Below are 17,371 nucleotides of genomic sequence, written 5' to 3' on the forward strand. Positions count from 1 at the left end.
GACTTCGCTCGGCTTTCTAGGTCACAAGTTGAGACGATTATCGCACAGTCGTAACGCCTGTGCAGCCATCTTTCCTGCTTGCTGGCACTAGCAGTGAGTGTTTGAACTGATTGTTCATTGAACACTCACTGCCATGTAGCGCTACCTTACAACATAACTATGCTGAACACAGCTTCATTTCCCATTGGCCCAGACATTGTTTATGGGCCAATTTTTTATTGGCCCACAGACAAAGTGTTGCGTGCGGAGGAAGGTGCAGTCCACAGTCTGTTGGACTGTTTGTCAGTGTCTGTTCTATTTGCCCTCCAGCCAGTGCGTATATGGTGGGTGGCGGCATCACCCTCTGAGCCAATACATTAGTTGTGGAGAGTCGCACAGCTGTTGTTGTGTAGACACACTCATATTTTAGGTTTTTTGTTCTTAAGCAACTTTTCTTTTCTTAAGCACCCTCCAAAGTTTAATCACATGACGTTTTATGGAAACTTAACTGCTGACTTTTTACAGTGGAGGAAAAAAATAGCAATTCTATCAATGACAGCGCCCCCAGTTGGCAATCCTAGCATCCTCTCACTAGAACGTCTGTCACAAGTGAACCAGCCTGATACTCACAGAAGCAGAATATCAATCTTTTTGGGGGGGGGGGGAATTTGGTAGTTGATCGCGTTTGTTTAAGTGTTGTGGTAAAGCTGTACTTCGCCAGCCAGGTGCTGCACGCAGAGCATTTTAGATGCATTTAAATATGACGAGGCAGAAAAATTAGGTAGTGTTGCTAAAAAAAACAGTCACAAAGTCCAACATCAAGAGTCAGACATGCTGTAAATTGCACCAAACACTCCAGATGAGTTCTGGAAAAGTGTTGAGGACCTTCTAGAAGCAGGTGTCTAAACGCCTTAGTCCAGATAAACAAAAATCACCAAGCATCTCTGATTAAATCCTCCTGACAAATTACACTAGCTGGACCCTTTATGACTAAATGATCATGTGAAAAGCAGTGACACAAAGACGTTAAGCAACAACAAGTCCAAGTTGTTGAGTCTCAAATTGAACATCAGCCAATTTCCAATATCATGAGATGCGTTTTAGGCCCATTTCACTGTTTGGGGCTGTTGTTTAGTCATCAGATGACAAGATGAGTGTCAATGCATCTTGGAGTAAACGCTGCCAAGACTGACAAGGACACCTGCACACACACACACACGCGTACACACACACACAGTTACCAAAAGGTCTGTCACCAAGCAGACATAAAGTGCTGATGCCGTTGGGGTTTTTGGTAAAGCTTTACTCTCAACCACTCACACTGACAACACACAGCAGTTGGATCTCATTAGGTCACATTTGTGATTTCCGACTGTTTCCTCAGCGACATTTTACATATGCACCGTAGAAATCCAGGGATGTGTTGTGCAAATCCAGATTGGCTTTATGCAAACGTGGATTGATCCGACGTCTGCGCATTCACCGGTGGCGAACACACACACAACAATGGGTCAAATCCTGCACTATTCAGCCTAACAGGTAGCTGAATGTTCTCCAGGACTTACAACAACCAAAACCGTTCAACACATAGAAAACATACCTCTGGAGTGTGGTGGGTACAAACAGCGTCACGCATCTCTTCATGTCTTATCCACCACAAAGCTGACTTAGAGGTGCGGCTCAAGAAAGTGACGACTGTGTTGTGTCATCTCAGTGGGAGTGTTGTGCTTTTCACTTTAATGTCGTGTGGATTTCCAACTGTTTTAAGCTTCGGTAGCCGTCAAGCCCTCAAATTATTGCTCTGCTCAAGTCATATTATTTTTGTACCAAAAAGACTGAAAAAGCCAGAAATGTTTTAGCTTTAAGTAGTGTTGTTGTTCTCTGTAATCAAACAGTGCTACCCTGTGTGTAACCAAATGGTTGGTGTCGCACCACCAAAGCCAAAATACCTCATAGCCTCAGTTGAGAAATCACAAGTTCGGTTTTCACCTCCAGTTCTCATGTCACGCTATGTGATGGGTACGTAAAACCGGACGCTGCTCCGTTCAAGGTTCAGTGTGTAACATTTGGAGATTTTGAAGAAGAAACGGTGACATCAAGTGGTTACATTTTAGATTGCAGCGTCTTTCACTCCCCCTGCCCCTCCTGAGCTTGCCAGTGAACTGCGGTGGCCTGCGCACCCAAACCTGGATACCTCGTCCACCTTTTTCTTTTTCTTCGTTGGTTTATTTGAAAACAAGAGCATTCATCCTAATTACAAAACGTGCTGTCAGGCAGCTGGATTGTCCTCACCAGGCTTCCTTAGAAATATGGTGGTGCAAGATGGCAGCTAACTGGGAGCACTGGGACCCTTATTGATCCATGGAGATTCTTATATACATAAGAACTGTTTTAAGGATAGGAAAACCAAACGACTTGTATTGTACTGAAAGTATACAATTTTATTAATGTATTTAGGGGCTGTATATTAAGTTTTTACCAATAAAAAAAACAGTCAAATCAAAAATCATAAATCAAGCCAAATATTACACACTGGACCTTTAAGTGTACTGGCAGTGCTGCTGGTGCATGAGTGTAAATGTGAAAAGGTTAATGAGAGCTTTAAGTTTGGCTTCAATACCCCTCCCCCCCCCCCCCCCCACCACCACCACCACCCTCGTGCTGACGTTGCCACACTTTATTTTGCGCTACTTCCTGTGCCTTTCTGTTCTTCACTAGGTTGGAATCTCATTTTGCAGTTTGTTTCACGACTACTGACCCACAAAACAAAACCTTCAGACAATCCCGGCTCAACTGTGGCTTTAGTTTCAGTTTCACACAAGAACACACATTATTTTGATTGAGGGGTTGATTTTTTATTATTATTATTATTATTATTTAATTATTTAGCATTTTTGCAAGGGGGCAAAACTACTGAAAAATGTGTCTGCAGAATGTGAATGTTTGCTGTTATGCAAGTGCTCCCGTGATCAGTACATTCGAGCCGCTTCAACAGACATGTTTGGTGTTATTTTGGCAATCGCACTTATTGGAACACTGCCTGTCTAATTGGTTATTTCATTGCTAGCTCTTTCATAATTAGCAGTGTGTAGCATCGCCTGCATCTCAGAGCTGAACTGAGAAAAGAGTTGTTTCTTTTAACACCTAACACATTACACCAAAAATCTACAATGGAAGAATGACATTTACTACCTGGTCTTTGTCACTGTGGTAGAGAGAAAAGCAGAGAGAAATTTGCACCGTCACCAAATTAGCCACATTCTTTTACAGGCAGATCAGGTTACCATTGGTGTGGGGGCTGGTATTTGTGAAATTATGCAACTGTTCAGTCATGATGGTGTTACAATGGAAGTTACAATCTGACAAGGGAACTGGTGGGACTTGGAAGAATACCTTGGTCTATACGCAAACATCCAACGATGCGCACGGACGAACCTTGTACTTAGTTCACCTCTTCATTTACCAAAAAAAAAAAAAAGTCTAATACGGGAGACAACAAGCAACAACTCTTTTTATAAGTAAAAAAAAAAGTTAAAAAAAAAAAGCCAGTTTAATGATAGTATAATATTTTGTGATAACGTGTGAAAATCTGATGTTTTGTTTTAGCTTTCAGACGGCTCGTTATTCACATAGAAGTTGGAGACACGAGTAAAAAAAAACAACACACACAAAAAAACAAAAAACTTTTACAAGCTTTAAACTTGAATATAGTGTGTGTGCTGGAAAGTGGTGACCAGAAGAAGAAGTGATCTGTCAAGGCACAGCGACGAAACTGTGCCGTTTCTCTTGAATATCGTTTGTTGAATAGATGTACCAATGAGAAGCCGCTAATTGTATTTTTTGACTGGAAGCAGTTGTACAATCACTTGTCATCCTCCTCAGCTATTTTACAAAGATTGTCTGTGAACAGGAGGGAGCTCTCTAGTGTTTTTAAACCTGGCCGTGTGTCCTGAGGTTCTCGCCAGTCGTTGCTTTTTATTGACTGACAAAATGAACAATTGAAAATGCCGACTCGAGCCAAACTGTCTTTGACTGCAACGACGACGACGAGGCTTCTCAGACGAGACTTCCGTCTCTTTTTAAACAAATATTATTCTTCGATCAATCTGTCAACTTTTATTTATAAAGTGCTGAATCGCATCCAAAGGAGTCCCAAAGAGCTTTTGCACAATTGAAGAGAAAACCAAGTGGTTGCATGAAGCGACAGTGGCCAGGAAAACCTGGATCAGACCCCCCCGCCCCCGACTCTGCAGTCTCTGGTTGTCCAGTGGCTGAGCTTCTGGCACCGGCTCATATGAACACACAACAGCAAGGCCCAGGTTTAAAAATACAATCATTTTTCTTTCTTTCGACATATGCATTTTTATAATTTGTGCCTTTTTCTTGTCAACAGTAGATGCACCAACACTGGACTTTTAAGACACACACACACACACACACACACACACACACACACACACACACACACACACACACACACACACACACACACACAGACAGACAGACAGACACACAGGATTAAGTTGCACATTGTGTGTTGGTTGTCAGTTGTTCAACATATTTCAAGGTATTGGATGGTTCCCTCAGGTATCTGTGTAGCTCGCTGGAGATATTATCATGTGTCAAACTAGTTTAGCCGATAATAACTATGAAGAAAGTGCTAATCATAAATGAGCTTATGATTATTTATTGCCTTTGTCTGTTGTTTTTTTTCGTGTTGAATATGAAAGAGTGCACTCAGCGCTGTTTGATTTGCTTGAGCTCCTTTATTCAGACATATGATTTCTTAGCAGGGCCTCTCTCTCAATCAGATCATTTCTTTGAATACAATCAAATGGCCTCGCCTCACTTTGACCACTTGCTCACAAGTTCTTCTCAGTCAGCACCTTATTTCTTCTTATTTCGCTGTAGTCTCTTTGTATGTCACTATTATACAAACAAATAACTAAGAAGCCAAAGAGAGGCTTGATTTAAAACAGATGAACTCTAAGTGCTATAATATTTGGTAGAACAATGAATTGCCTGACACTGGCCAGTGGACACAGTAAAACCTTTGCATTCAGACTACTATGCACTGACAGAACTAATGAATGAATTAGGCTCGCAGTTACTCGACTCAGCTCAGTGGAGTTGGGCCCGGTCATTTTTTTTCCCCCATAATTGCTGCCATTGCTTTAGTTTTTCTTTCTGAAAAACAACAAACTGCATTTTAATTTAAGCCAATCAGTGTTTTGTTTTTTTTGTTTTTTTTGTCAGAAGGGGTTTAAACACTCAGATTGTTAGAGGAAACTACTGTTTTACCTGGGCACAAATCCACACACTTTGGCTGTTTATCAGCCGATGAACACGACTGGTTGTCACATCTGTGTTTTTGAACATCCTTAGGACAGTACTGTGTATCTGCATATAAAAACCATGTCATAATAATAAAAAAGACTTTAAAACGATAGAAAAGCTTTGACTGATTGACTCACTGTGGTCACATAGAAGGTTGTTGTGACCTGTTGTGCGCTGCTGCAGAGACCCTCCACTCAGCTACTGCACTGCCAGAATAGCCAGCAGCTCTTTTTCTTGCTGTGGTGTAACAGCAATGAAGTGTGATGCTCTTCAAAGCCATACACCTATATTTCTCTGCTGGCTAAAAACATGGGATGAGAAATTTAGATGTAATTAATTCCACAAAGTTTCAGAGAAAACCTCTCTATCCATCACAGGATGGCGAAAAATGTATTTGTATTGGCATTTTTTTTCCAGTGAGGCTGTTTCTGAATTACTACTGGATTCCCTCACTTGTCTGTCCTATTGCCATTTGATAGTAGTGTCACTGCAGATGATGCATTTTTTCTTTATTTTCTTTATTTATGTTTTTAGCATTTTTCAAGTCTCACTAGTCAGCCACAACACGTGGGCCTGCTGAGCATCTAAATAAGGAGAGCCCTTTCACCCTTAACAGTGATTTACAATGTATTGTCACAATTTTAAAAAAATGTACAGGAGGAAAAAAAAGTATATTATTAATTTCCCCAAAAAATAAACTCTTGTTATACTTATTTCTATTTCATTTATTAAAAGATGTATTTAAAAAATGATTTTTCTACTTTAGAGTATTGTTATTTTTTATTTAGTTGTTAATATTGTATGTGCCATTCTTGTCATTTTACCTATATATTGAAACAAAATAAAAGTAATTATCATATACGAATTCAAATGGCTAAAGGCTGATATTTACACACGCTTTTTATGTGTTAGATTTTCAACAAACCCGTTCACACAGCGCTATTCCCCTTTCACCACCACAGCCTACCATAATACATTTGAAAACTTCCAGTGACTTGACGTTTACAAACTTCCAAGAACTTCCAGAAACTCGTGAAAGTTTGACGTTATTGCGTGAAAAATACCACGTTAAAACTTGAGAGTTTCACGATTTAAAGTACTGATCTTCCATGTTATTTTTTTTTCTCGTGTGGCCGCCGTACTAGAAAGAAACACCTCGAAACTTGTATTTTCTTTCTTTCTCAGATGGCCGCGGTCCAGCGACCCATTCAGACTGCTGCCACTAGGAGGAGTAAGCACACCAAATTCCGCGACTCCATCCGTAATGCCCGACGAGTAAGAAGAAGTTGGAAGGAACCAAGCAAGGATATTGAATGTTGACCACCGAGCTCTCCGCCGTCGTCACAGTCGCTTGCAGTATTATTTCTTGATTGACTGGAGCTCTTGCATTCTGCTGCTAAGCAGCAGCAGCTCTGACGTCATTGTTACTAGCCTGTAGTGGTTAGCCACTGGGAAGCTAACTAACGCGCAGACAGCTGTCACATGCTAATTAGCATCGAGCTAGTATGGACTCCTGGGTTCGATTCAGCGCTCAGAGCCAAGCCAAGGAGAGGGTCCTCAGGTAACAGTGCAGTCTTACGATGGACCACCAATGTCAAGTGTAACGCGAATTTTATTTTATTTTATTTTAATTTTTTTAATAGCACGATTTAAGTAATTTTATGGCATTAGCTGACTCGTCTGTGAAAGTATTCAGCCTGTAAGATTATTAATTCAACTCATTTACTAAAGTGAAAGTGAAGGTTCTAAAATGTACTTTAGTAAAAAAGTATTTTTTATTTTGTGTCATGCATGTTAACACGCTTAATAATAACCAATGTTATTTTCTGCACGTTTGTTTTTCTTTGTACCAAAAAACGTTTAACCTTTATATTTAGCTACACAACAAAATAAGCAACAACAGCTATCATGTTAATAATGAGTTAGTTGCTTTTAACATAATTTGTATCTTTAAACACACACAAGTCAGGAACAATTCCAAATGTAAGAAATATAAAGGACGGATATTTGTGTACAAGTGTAGTGGAGTAAAAGTAAAAAGTCATTAGAAAAAGAAAAACTCAGTAAAGTACAGATACCTGGAAAATGTACTTCAGTACAGGAACAAAGTCTTCGTTTTTCTGCTTGTCTCCTTTCACTCTTGATTAGCATCATTGCAGGGCTTATTTTCCCATCCAGCGTGATGTTACCAACACTTGAACGTGTGCTTGAAATAATCCTTGTCTCCTGCTGCTCTGCACACACAACTAATAAACACAGGCCTAATACACACAGCCTCAAATATCACGTTTCCTCTTCAATCCTCTCTCTCTTTATATCCTAGAATAAAGAAATACGTTGATTAGTAGTACTAGATTAACCCCAGTATTCACCAACTTCTCTATATTTTCTGCTTTTTTCTGCACTGCACAGATATTTCTCAAATTGTGTGCCATAACTAAATAATTATAATAATCTGACGGTCCATTAGATTTAAATATCTACTTTTTTCCTTTCTTATGCTAAAAATATTTTCTTGTCAATTAATATCATCATCAATGTCATCTTTTGCAACTATATTGTTTCCGTAATTGCAAATTTCCCCAATGTGGGATTAATAAAGGCTTCTATTCTATTCTGTGGTATCCTATAAGTGTCTGTGTCACATCAGTCTCTTACTGTGTGTGTGTGTGTGTGTGTGTTTTGTTGCCGGCTGCAGGGCTGCCCAGTACGCCTGCGCCCTGCTGGGCTCCACCCTGCAGAAAGGAGACTCGGCCTCGGAGCTCCTTCACACGTTGGGCAGTCTGGAGGCCCACATGAGCCTGAGCAGGAAGCGTGAGTGTCCCGCCCACTGCAGCTGCTCCAGCTGCTGTGTCTGTGCTGCTGCTGTGTCTGTGTCTGTGCTGACGCTGTGTCTGCGCAGTGCTGCGGCTCGGCAGCAGCGTGGAGGCGCTGCAGGCGGCCCAGAGGGCGGTGCACCTGTCTGACGGCGTGCTGCGGCTGTGCCTGACGGTGGGCCACCTCAACAGGGCCTTGTACCTGGCCTGCGACAACGTGCTGTGGGCCGCAAAGACCGGAGTCGTGCCCCAGCTGGACCAGAACAAGTGGAGCCAGAGAGCATTCAGGTGAAAAACTGAACCAAAACTTCCTCATCAAATAATGACTTGGAGCATTATTTTAGTAGGGTGACTATATACAGTTATCTGCTAATGTATTGTATTTTATGTCTTCCCCCCCCCTTTTCTAACAATCACTACATCATCTGTGTTGCTTCCACACTGTGAGTCATTGACAATGTCAGCTGCCGCCAGCAGTGACTGTTGTGTCTCCCTGTGCAGGTACTACCTGTTTGTCCTCATCCTCAACCTGACCAGAGACGTGTACGAGCTGCACCTCCTGGTGGAGCGCGAGGAGCGCTCGCTGGCTTCCAAGTCGTCCTCCTCCTGCTCCTCCCTGCTGGGCCGGCGGGTGCGGCTGGTGGCGGCCGTGCTGCGCAGCAACCCTCCGCTGCTGCTGGACCTGCTGAAGAACAGCTGCGACATCTTCATCCCTCTGGAGCGGCTGGGCCTCTACCCCACTGGGCGGGGCTTTGTGGGGGCCTGCGGCCTGGCCTCCTCCGTCCTCTCCATCGTCACCCTGGTGCACCCCTGGCTCAAACTCAAACCATGATGCGGCTACCAGCTTCTTCACAAACTCCAGGCTCCTACTTTTAACAAATGGAGCCATTGTGGATGATTCAGATGAACGATGGGAACACGAAATTTTGGGACATTTAATACTGAGGTTTGGACCTTGAGCAGGTCTGCATGGAGGGTCAAGTGTAGTACATATGGTCTGGTCGTGCAAAGCTAGCCTAGCTTAGCATCCACAGAGCAGAAAGATTATTAAATGTTAATTAAAATTGATGTGAACTCATTCTTTGCTGTACAGTTTCTCATCAGTCGACATCAGATAGATGCAGGTGTTGTGACGTCACCAATGGGAAGCTTCGGGTACCGTTGTACCAACCACAAAGCCATAAATGCACAGTGATGATGCTCCGTCACATTTAATTTCCGCTTGTATTTTTGTAATGGGTGGCGTGAACTCCTAGCATCTTCAATCAGCAGCAACAACAGACGCGTCTTCACGACGGTGCTGAAGCTCTGAAGTTGAGCAGCCACAGACGTGTTGGGGATTTCCAGTTTGGAGCCCAAGTGAAACTAGATTTGCACTTTTCCACTAGACATGATGCAAGGCACTGAATGAATGATGTATTTTTAAACGTATCCAAAACCATAAGCCAAGAAAAGTGTCACCCAACACTTCCATTTGATGACCTTTTTTGACTAATATACGTTTGCATTATTTCTTAACTGTATTGCAAAGATTTGACACCTTGTTTGTGGGTTCGCCTCTTACTGCGTGACGTTGGATTCACTGACAACGTGTATAAATGACTTTAATAAAGATGAAAATGAATGGATCTTATCACAACTTTTCCACTCCTTGTTCTCTCCTAAGACGCAGGCACAAATCCAAGACATTTATTGTTTAAATAAAAAGTTTAAGTTTAATAATGATGTCACCAGTATAAATGAAGAGTATAAACTAAAAAGGAAGTGAAAACATTAAAAACTGACAGTGAATGTAGGCAGTCCTATTTCATCAGAGGAACTGGCACTGACCAGGACTCCTAACAGCAACTGTGGAAAGAAGAAAAGGAAAAAGGTCAGCGGTAACTCAATTCAAAGACAACCGTTCACCAAAATGCACACACGTTCTCAACATATTGCTAGATTACAATAACCTCAACCACACGACAAAAAGGGAATTTATCAGCAAGAATACGTTAAGGTCTGAGTACCAAAGCCAGAAATAATTCAATCGTGAAGAATGGCAAAAAACACCAAACTAAATTTTTGTTGAAATCATTAAAAGCCCAGTTTGGAGATTTTGAAGAAGAAACAGCGACATCAAGCGGCTACATTTTAGATTGCAACGTCTTCCATTCTCCCCTTCCCCTCCTGAGCTTGCCAGTGAACTACGGTGGTCTGCACACCCAAACATAATCTCTGTCTGTCTGTCTGTTGGTGGTGGGGACCAGAATAGAAGACCCACCTGGGTTCTGGACTAGTCCTGCGTCTCCATGCTCTCGTCCTCGCCGTCTCCTGTCTCCTCCAGCGCCTCCTCATCCTCCTCCTTCCTCTCCGGGGGCTTCTCGTAGGCCTTTTCTGACGGCGTCACCATCACGCCGTCCCACGTGGAGATCTGGGTCGCCAGGTCTACAACAACAACAGCCCACTGAAAATCAGTTGTCTGTTTGGGGAACTTTAATAAAAGAAACTGATGGGGAAAAAAGGAGAATACGTATAGCTGCATGGCAGCGTCTGAAGTGCCCTGGTGGAACAGAAGGTTTCAAAGGATATTTGTTGTGGTCAAGAAGAACCATCCTTTGCTCTCTGAAGAACCATCCTTTGCATTAATGCATTAAAACACTATGACACAGCAGCTGCTAATGGAAACAGAACCGGCGTTGCGCTTACAGCTGGCGTCTCCTTCCAGGCCCAGGATCTTCCTGTAGCCTCCATGGGAGAGCACCCTCACCAGGGTCTGGGCGGTGAAGCACACCATGTCCTACACACACACACACAGTCAGTCATGTGGTCAGTGGTGGTTGGAGGTGGTCAGTGGTGGTCTGAGGAGCCAGGATTCACCTGCTGCTCGAGGGTCATGACGGTGTGAACTCGGAAGTTGCCGCTCTCGCAGGGGTCTGTGATGCCCACGGAGCCTGGCAGGAAGAGACCAGCAGCCAGCATCTGCAGGCAGCGTCTGGAACACAGCAGGCGCAACAGTCAGGGGAGACAGTGTGTGTGTTTGTGTGTGTGTGTGTGTGTGTGTGTGTGTGTGTGCGTGTGTGCGTGTGTGCGTGTGTGCGTGTGTCTGTGACGTACGTCTCATTTCTCACTTCACTTTAAGGTTCAGTGTCTAATATTTGGAGAGACTGGAGAAGTGGCACCTGCCTCAGACCCTGGCAACTAGAGTGGCAGGCGGCAGGCAGGAAAGCAGGAAGTGCCACTGCCACAAACTGAAGCAGCTCTCGCTGTCAAATGGTGAACAGCCAACTCTGCTGGGTTCAAATACTTGTAAATCTGATTGTGATGGAGTCAGGGCCTCACCAGGTGTGTGTGTGTGTGTGTGTGTGTGTGTGTGTGTGTGTGTGTGTGTGTGTGTGTGTGTGTGTGTGAACACACCTGTAGGCCACGTTGAGGGACAGCGGCTGCCTGGGTAGGTTGGTCATCACTGCAGAGTGGCCCTGCATCAACAACACAACACAGTTAGAGCGAGCCGGGCCTCGCATCCACTACACTGCTTGGACAGGTCGGTCCCTCAGGTCCTCGGGCCCTCAGGTCTTCTCACCAGCAGGTCCAGGATCCAGGGGGTGAGGGGCTCGAACCCGGGGAAGCGAAGCCGCAGGTCCTTCAGCAGGCGAATCAGAACTTTGACCCTGAATGAAAAAAAAAAACATCCAGGTGAGTGAGAAACAGACGAGGTAAAGAAGGTGCAGTGACGAGCGAGCGCTCTCTCCCTCCTTACGTGGACTGAGAGGCGTTCTCCTCGAACCAGCGGGCGTGACGGAGGGCAGCCAGGGCGCTCTGCAACACCTTGATGTCCACTGAAGGGGGCAGAGAGAAGGTCAGTGCATGTGGAATCAGAAGACTCCACATTTGGAGTGGTGAGTGGTGGGTGGTTTTCATGAGCGACATCATTTTGTTATGCATTTAATTAATCACATTAATTAATGGAATTAATCATCTTTTAACTTGGAGGTGAGGAGGTTGTGGACCTGGACTGCCGTCTACAGGCCAGACAAGCAGCCATATATACGATGCAGTGTGTGTGTGCGTGTGTGTGCGCGTGTCTCCTACAGTGCAGCTCGGGGTCCAGTTTGCGCAGGTTGGGGGGGACGGTGGTGATGAGGATCTTGACGGTGGCGTCGGCAGAGCTGATCTCGAAGCCCGTCTCATTGGTCAGCATGGACAGCACTGGGAACCAGCACACAAACCAGTCAGCCAGCCAGTCAGTCAGTCAGTCAGTGGCTCACGCCACCCCTAGATGGCCTCACTCTGTTACCTTCAGCCGGGTCCTGAGTGCGAAGAGTCTCCACCACCTTGTTGCCCAGGGCAGCAACAGCTTCCACTGCCAAGGAGAGAGAAGAGTCCCATCGTTACATGGAAAACCTCTTCTAACATGGAGAGGAGCAAAATAGATTTTTCTCTGAAAGCTCCAGTGTGCAATATTTGGCTTTATCAGCAGCAGCAGCAGCAGCAGCAGCAGCAGCAGCCACTGTGCATCTGTCTGTTACACCCAGCAGGCAGGATTTCACTCTGTTACTCACACGTGGGGAGGATCTTGAGAATGACGACCAGATCGGCCACATTGTGTCCCGTCGTCATGGTGCCCTTCTTGTAGGAGCCCACCTGCCGCACTTCTTCAATTTGCTGTCAGACAATTTCAATGGTCAGGGGAAAACCTTCAAATTTTAAAATCATTTGAACTTTGAGCACAGCACGAGAGCAGCCAATTGGAGCGATGCATTGCTTCCAGGGAAACTGTGTCACTATTACAAAGTGAACATCCAGAGAAACTGTGTCACTATTACAAAGTGAACGTCCAGGGAAACTGTGTCACTATTACAAAGTGAACGTGCCATCCAGTGAGACTCACCACTTCGAAACTGCCGGGTGCGACAATCAGGTTGTCGATGACGTTGTTGATCTTTGTGACTAGGGACAGGATGGACGACTTTGTGCACAAGAGGAAAAGACTTTTATGAATATGAGCGGCAGAGAAAGAGCTTTCATGTGTTTGTTCGCTGTGTGTGAGCAGCAGACACACCTGTTCTGCAGATGACGGGCTCAGGTCCTGGTTCCTCTTCAGGAGACACTCGCTGAAAGCCGTCTCGTCGGGCGCTGGCTTCACCCGGGGGAAGGCCATCTCACACTGGCAACACACACACACACACACCATTATATATTGCACATATATTATATTACATGTATATCATATAGTATATTTAGGGATTCCTTGTGTCTTTCCTAACCACAGTAACGATGCTGTTATTGCCATGACAAAAGTCAAATCCAACAATTAATTTATTCACTTACCATATAAAAATCAAAAGGTATGTGTGGAACAAATGGACGGTACCTATGCAGGGGGAAAATAAATCACATTAAAAGTCATAAAGTCACATTAAAAATTGTTAATGGTTCCAAAAAATGACTTAAGAGGTCAACCTGCTTTCTTTTCACAAAACATTCTATTTAGATTTTAAAGAGTAAAAAATACATTTCATTGATTTCAAAGCATCAAAATGTGTGTGTGTGTGTGTGTGTGTGTGTGTGTGTGTGTGTGTGCGTGTGCGTGTGTGTGTGAATGATTGTCTGTCTATATGAAACTCTGCAATGAAATGTTGACTCCTCCATCCGGACACAGGAAGCGGAGGGTGAACATGAACGCATGGACGGACGGATGTTTCCCCGGTCAAATGAACGTGGTGTGCTCAAGGACATAAAGAGTCAACGGAAGCAAGCAGCAGCTCTCTGCGTGGTTGAAACTCACCCCTGGACCAGTCCACCCCGGGACCCGAAGCGGCCTCCTCTGCCCCTGCCGCGGTCCCCTCTGGATGCACACACACAGGAGATTCACATTTACATCAAACTCTATGGCAGCTGCCATCAAGTGTCTGACAGAATAAATCAGTGTCCTGGAATTCATATCTTGGCAGATTCCTACGCTGCACCTTCAGCTTCTGAAATGATTTCTTTGCTACTAATACTGCATTGTCTGTGCCAGGGGTTACGCTATGAAGACGGAGATGTTTGGACACACGCTTTGAATTGAATGGCTTTTCTTTCATTCTCATGACTATTGAAATTGCAGCTTCTCACTGAAGGCATCAAAACTACGTATGAACACCCAATAACACAATAAAAGTGTCAAAGAACTCAAACATAGCCACCTTTCATAAAAAAAAAAAAAAACATATTTAGAGTTATTGAACGTGTTTTTCTTTGCTGCACAATTACATATATCTTGCTCATATATTTGATGTCTTCAGTATCTGTCTGCAGTGTAGAAAGTTGTCAAGTTGTCAAAAAAAATGTATGAGAAGGTGTGTCCAAACTTTTGACTAAACTGCTTTAATTCTTACCAAAACAGGACAAACGTGACAGTAAAGCACCAGTAGAAACGTTGAGAACAACGAGAAGGCGAAGGTGGACCCATCTCACTCTCATTTTTTCTTTTGTTTTTCTTTTTTAGCTCGACTAATGCATTCCAACACATTGTAAACATTTTTGCTAGAACACAAAACGGGTCTAATTTGAAACAATTATGCTGGAATAAATTCATTCATTCGTTCTAGCTCTCATCTGAATGATGCGAGGCTAACGTTAGCTTACATCGGAGCACAGCTCACACTGGACTTGACGACTTCGATGTTAATTAGGAAGGACTATTGGAAGATTAATACACACAGAGAATAGGCCTAATAACAAATAATAGATGTATAGCAAATTCAATGGATAACGTAACGTTAATACTATGCAGCGATAAACAACGCAAAGTGATAGCCTCAATCTATCGTACCGTGAGAGCGATTTTTCACTATTTTTTTTTAAATAAAGATAATATGGCTAAAGAGTATTTAAAAAGAATAAGACATACCTCATTGCGTACGACGTTTTGAATGATAATGTGAAAAAACAAAAAGAATTGGTCGATTCTTTCACCCTGTCTGGTCAGCACAGCAGCCGATCACTACTGCTGGGCTGGCTGGCCACTTTCTACGCATGCGCTAAAATGGCCCTCTTGGCAGGTGACTTCAGATTTGCCTGTTTAATAATGTGTAGCTCAGCAAGGTCTGATGAGCCGCACCGCCAAACAAACATCGATTTTTTTATTTCATTTTTTGTCACAAAAACTTTTCGCTTTTCCTCCTTCACGTTTAAAATCAGCTGGTAATAACCATGGTCAGAACACGAACACGCACACACGATTGAGTGTTTCCTTGCATCATCTTACCTGAATATCAACTGGGCCAACAGGAAAACGATTTTTATATTTCAGTTTTTTGTGACAAACAGTTTTCCTCCTTATCTTTTAAGAACTTGGGTCAAAACACACACACACACACACACACACACACACACACACACACACACACACACACACACACACACACACCTTTTAATATCTGAATTTTGAGTTTATTTATCAATGACAAAAACAAGGGAGTAAGCAGATGATTTCCTTAGCTTAACACAATGCATTATGTTTATTCAACATGTCAAACATGAACAAGTGTTTTATAAACTGAAAAGAGACAGCCCAGCATTGTTTACCAATAAGTTATGTTGAAAAAGCATCTTCTCAGCGATGGATGACATCCGAGTAAACAGGAAAATAACAGCGGAAGAAAAGTTCAATGTGTCCTCAAGAGTCTTCCTTTTCTTGATACCTGTAACAAACAAATGATGAGCAACAGTACAAAACAACTGTAAAACAAAACAAATTCAGGCCAAATATCAACACAAAGTACGTTCATGTCTATTACCTGCAGTGTATGCAGGTGAAGAAGACTGTCTGTCCTTCATCTGCAGAACGCATCTGTCTGGTGTGGTAAACCATCCCCTCTTTGTTACAGCGAGAGCACCGTCGGTCAATCTGGACACAACAGGTCAGAACGCGTCTCAATTTACTGCCGTTGACAACCCAAATATATCAAACATCAGCACTGGCCGGTTTCTTCTCACCACAGCTCCCTTCACTTCAGAATCTTCCTCCTCCCCCAGTGCTGCTGATGACTGCTTCACAGGGTTGAAGACCACACTGGAGTGGATCTCCTGCCCACTGAACTCTGGGGGAGAAATAAGTACATAAGAAGACTTTTAGTTTCATTGTTCACATGTAATACAAGAAAAAAACAATTTCTAAAATGTAACAATTTCATTCTGGAAAATTCCACAAATAGAATTCTATGTAAATCCAGCCATATAAACAAATAAACTACAATAGATGATTATAACTGTCATTTTTTATAATTAAACTAAACGTCTATTATGAGAAACACATCAAAAAGTCTGTTAGCGGCAGAAGTTCTTGATATTGCAAAATGTAAAAATCAATTCACTCTTGTAAAATCACCCCACAACAGATCAGGTTGGCTAGCATTGTTCCAATTTACGCTCTTGAAGTGGTCCAGAGTCGAGAGTTGAAATAACGTGAATTCTACCTGATATTGGAATCGCGAAGGAACAGCGAGGACACCGTACAGTGTTTTGCATCCCGGGGAGAGGAAGGATGTTCCCGCACTCGGGACAGAAGTTTGGATCACCGCCGAAACACGACATTTCTGTTGAGGGACAGTCAGTGAGCGCCAAGCAGGACTGGAGATAGAGATGAAGACCATTCCCTCGACCCACTCACTTCTACAGTTTAACTCGACATGCAATCAGTATGTTACCGGAGATAGAATGTAGCCCACTGTTAATGTCAGACAAGCATGAGAGTATCGTTGGACACACGTGAAAATGAACTGAGACGTGCCAACGTTAGCAATGGGCTGCATAACTCAAATAAATACTGTAATATATTACGTTTGGGAAAAGGAACAACTCACCTATTTTTCTGATGGGGAGAAAAAGGCGTTAACTAAATGTTTGTTTGAGACGAAAGTTTTCTCTGTGGCGTCAGTGAACAAGGCATTCGTATGGCTACCTGCGTGGGTCCTCAACCTTTTCTTCTTCGTTGTATGGCACGATGGTTTTACGGGTATGACGCCCTCCAGTGTACAGAAGCGCGCAGAAACGCATTTGGTCCAGTTCGAATGGAGTTTATTTATTTATTTATTTATTTTTAAAGGATTTAAAACGCATTTTTAAAGAATTGATATGTTAAAGTTTCGATATAAAAACAACAGAAAATCTGAAACTAATTAAAAAAAATTTTTTAACCACAAGTATTTGAAGGATTTACATTAGTTACAAGTGCATCAAAACAATGCAGTAGAAAACGTACCCTGAGTCACATG

At 43.1% G+C, this 17,371-nt stretch overlaps 3 protein-coding genes across 3 annotated transcripts; 1 reads left to right on the forward strand and 2 right to left on the reverse strand.

Annotated features, from left to right (window-relative positions):
- Positions 1-6,570: 6,570 nt before the first annotated feature.
- Positions 6,571-9,765, forward strand: pex11b (peroxisomal biogenesis factor 11 beta). The gene is made up of 4 exons (XM_076051485.1): positions 6,571-6,877; positions 8,015-8,130; positions 8,219-8,420; positions 8,634-9,765. Exons 1-4 carry the CDS (start codon positions 6,822-6,824, stop codon positions 8,962-8,964), a joined length of 705 nt encoding a protein of 234 aa, XP_075907600.1. The 5' UTR covers positions 6,571-6,821; the 3' UTR covers positions 8,965-9,765.
- A 55-nt stretch (positions 9,766-9,820) lies between these two features.
- Positions 9,821-15,161, reverse strand: ilf2 (interleukin enhancer binding factor 2). Its single transcript, XM_076051480.1, has 15 exons — positions 15,007-15,161; positions 13,900-13,959; positions 13,443-13,485; positions 13,174-13,278; positions 13,003-13,080; positions 12,674-12,776; positions 12,409-12,474; positions 12,204-12,320; positions 11,872-11,950; positions 11,695-11,782; positions 11,529-11,590; positions 10,992-11,106; positions 10,821-10,911; positions 10,396-10,559; positions 9,821-9,980 (listed from the first exon to the last, which is right to left on the reverse strand). Exons 1-14 carry the CDS (start codon positions 15,009-15,011, stop codon positions 10,408-10,410), a joined length of 1,164 nt encoding a protein of 387 aa, XP_075907595.1. The 5' UTR covers positions 15,012-15,161; the 3' UTR covers positions 9,821-9,980; positions 10,396-10,407.
- Positions 15,162-15,597: 436 nt separating this feature from the next.
- polr1h (RNA polymerase I subunit H) lies at positions 15,598-17,103 on the reverse strand. Its single transcript, XM_076051488.1, has 5 exons — positions 16,961-17,103; positions 16,574-16,693; positions 16,095-16,198; positions 15,896-16,005; positions 15,598-15,799 (listed from the first exon to the last, which is right to left on the reverse strand). The coding sequence occupies exons 2-5, from the start codon at positions 16,689-16,691 to the stop codon at positions 15,775-15,777; spliced, it is 357 nt and encodes a 118-aa protein (XP_075907603.1). The 5' UTR covers positions 16,692-16,693; positions 16,961-17,103; the 3' UTR covers positions 15,598-15,774.
- Positions 17,104-17,371: the final 268 nt, after the last annotated feature.

The sequence above is a fragment of the Nelusetta ayraudi genome, unplaced genomic scaffold (assembly GCF_046127955.1).
Source record: "Nelusetta ayraudi isolate G7.1 ecotype Tasmania unplaced genomic scaffold, CSIRO-AGI_Nayr_v1 ptg000135l, whole genome shotgun sequence".
Taxonomy (NCBI): Eukaryota; Metazoa; Chordata; class Actinopteri; order Tetraodontiformes; family Monacanthidae; genus Nelusetta; species Nelusetta ayraudi.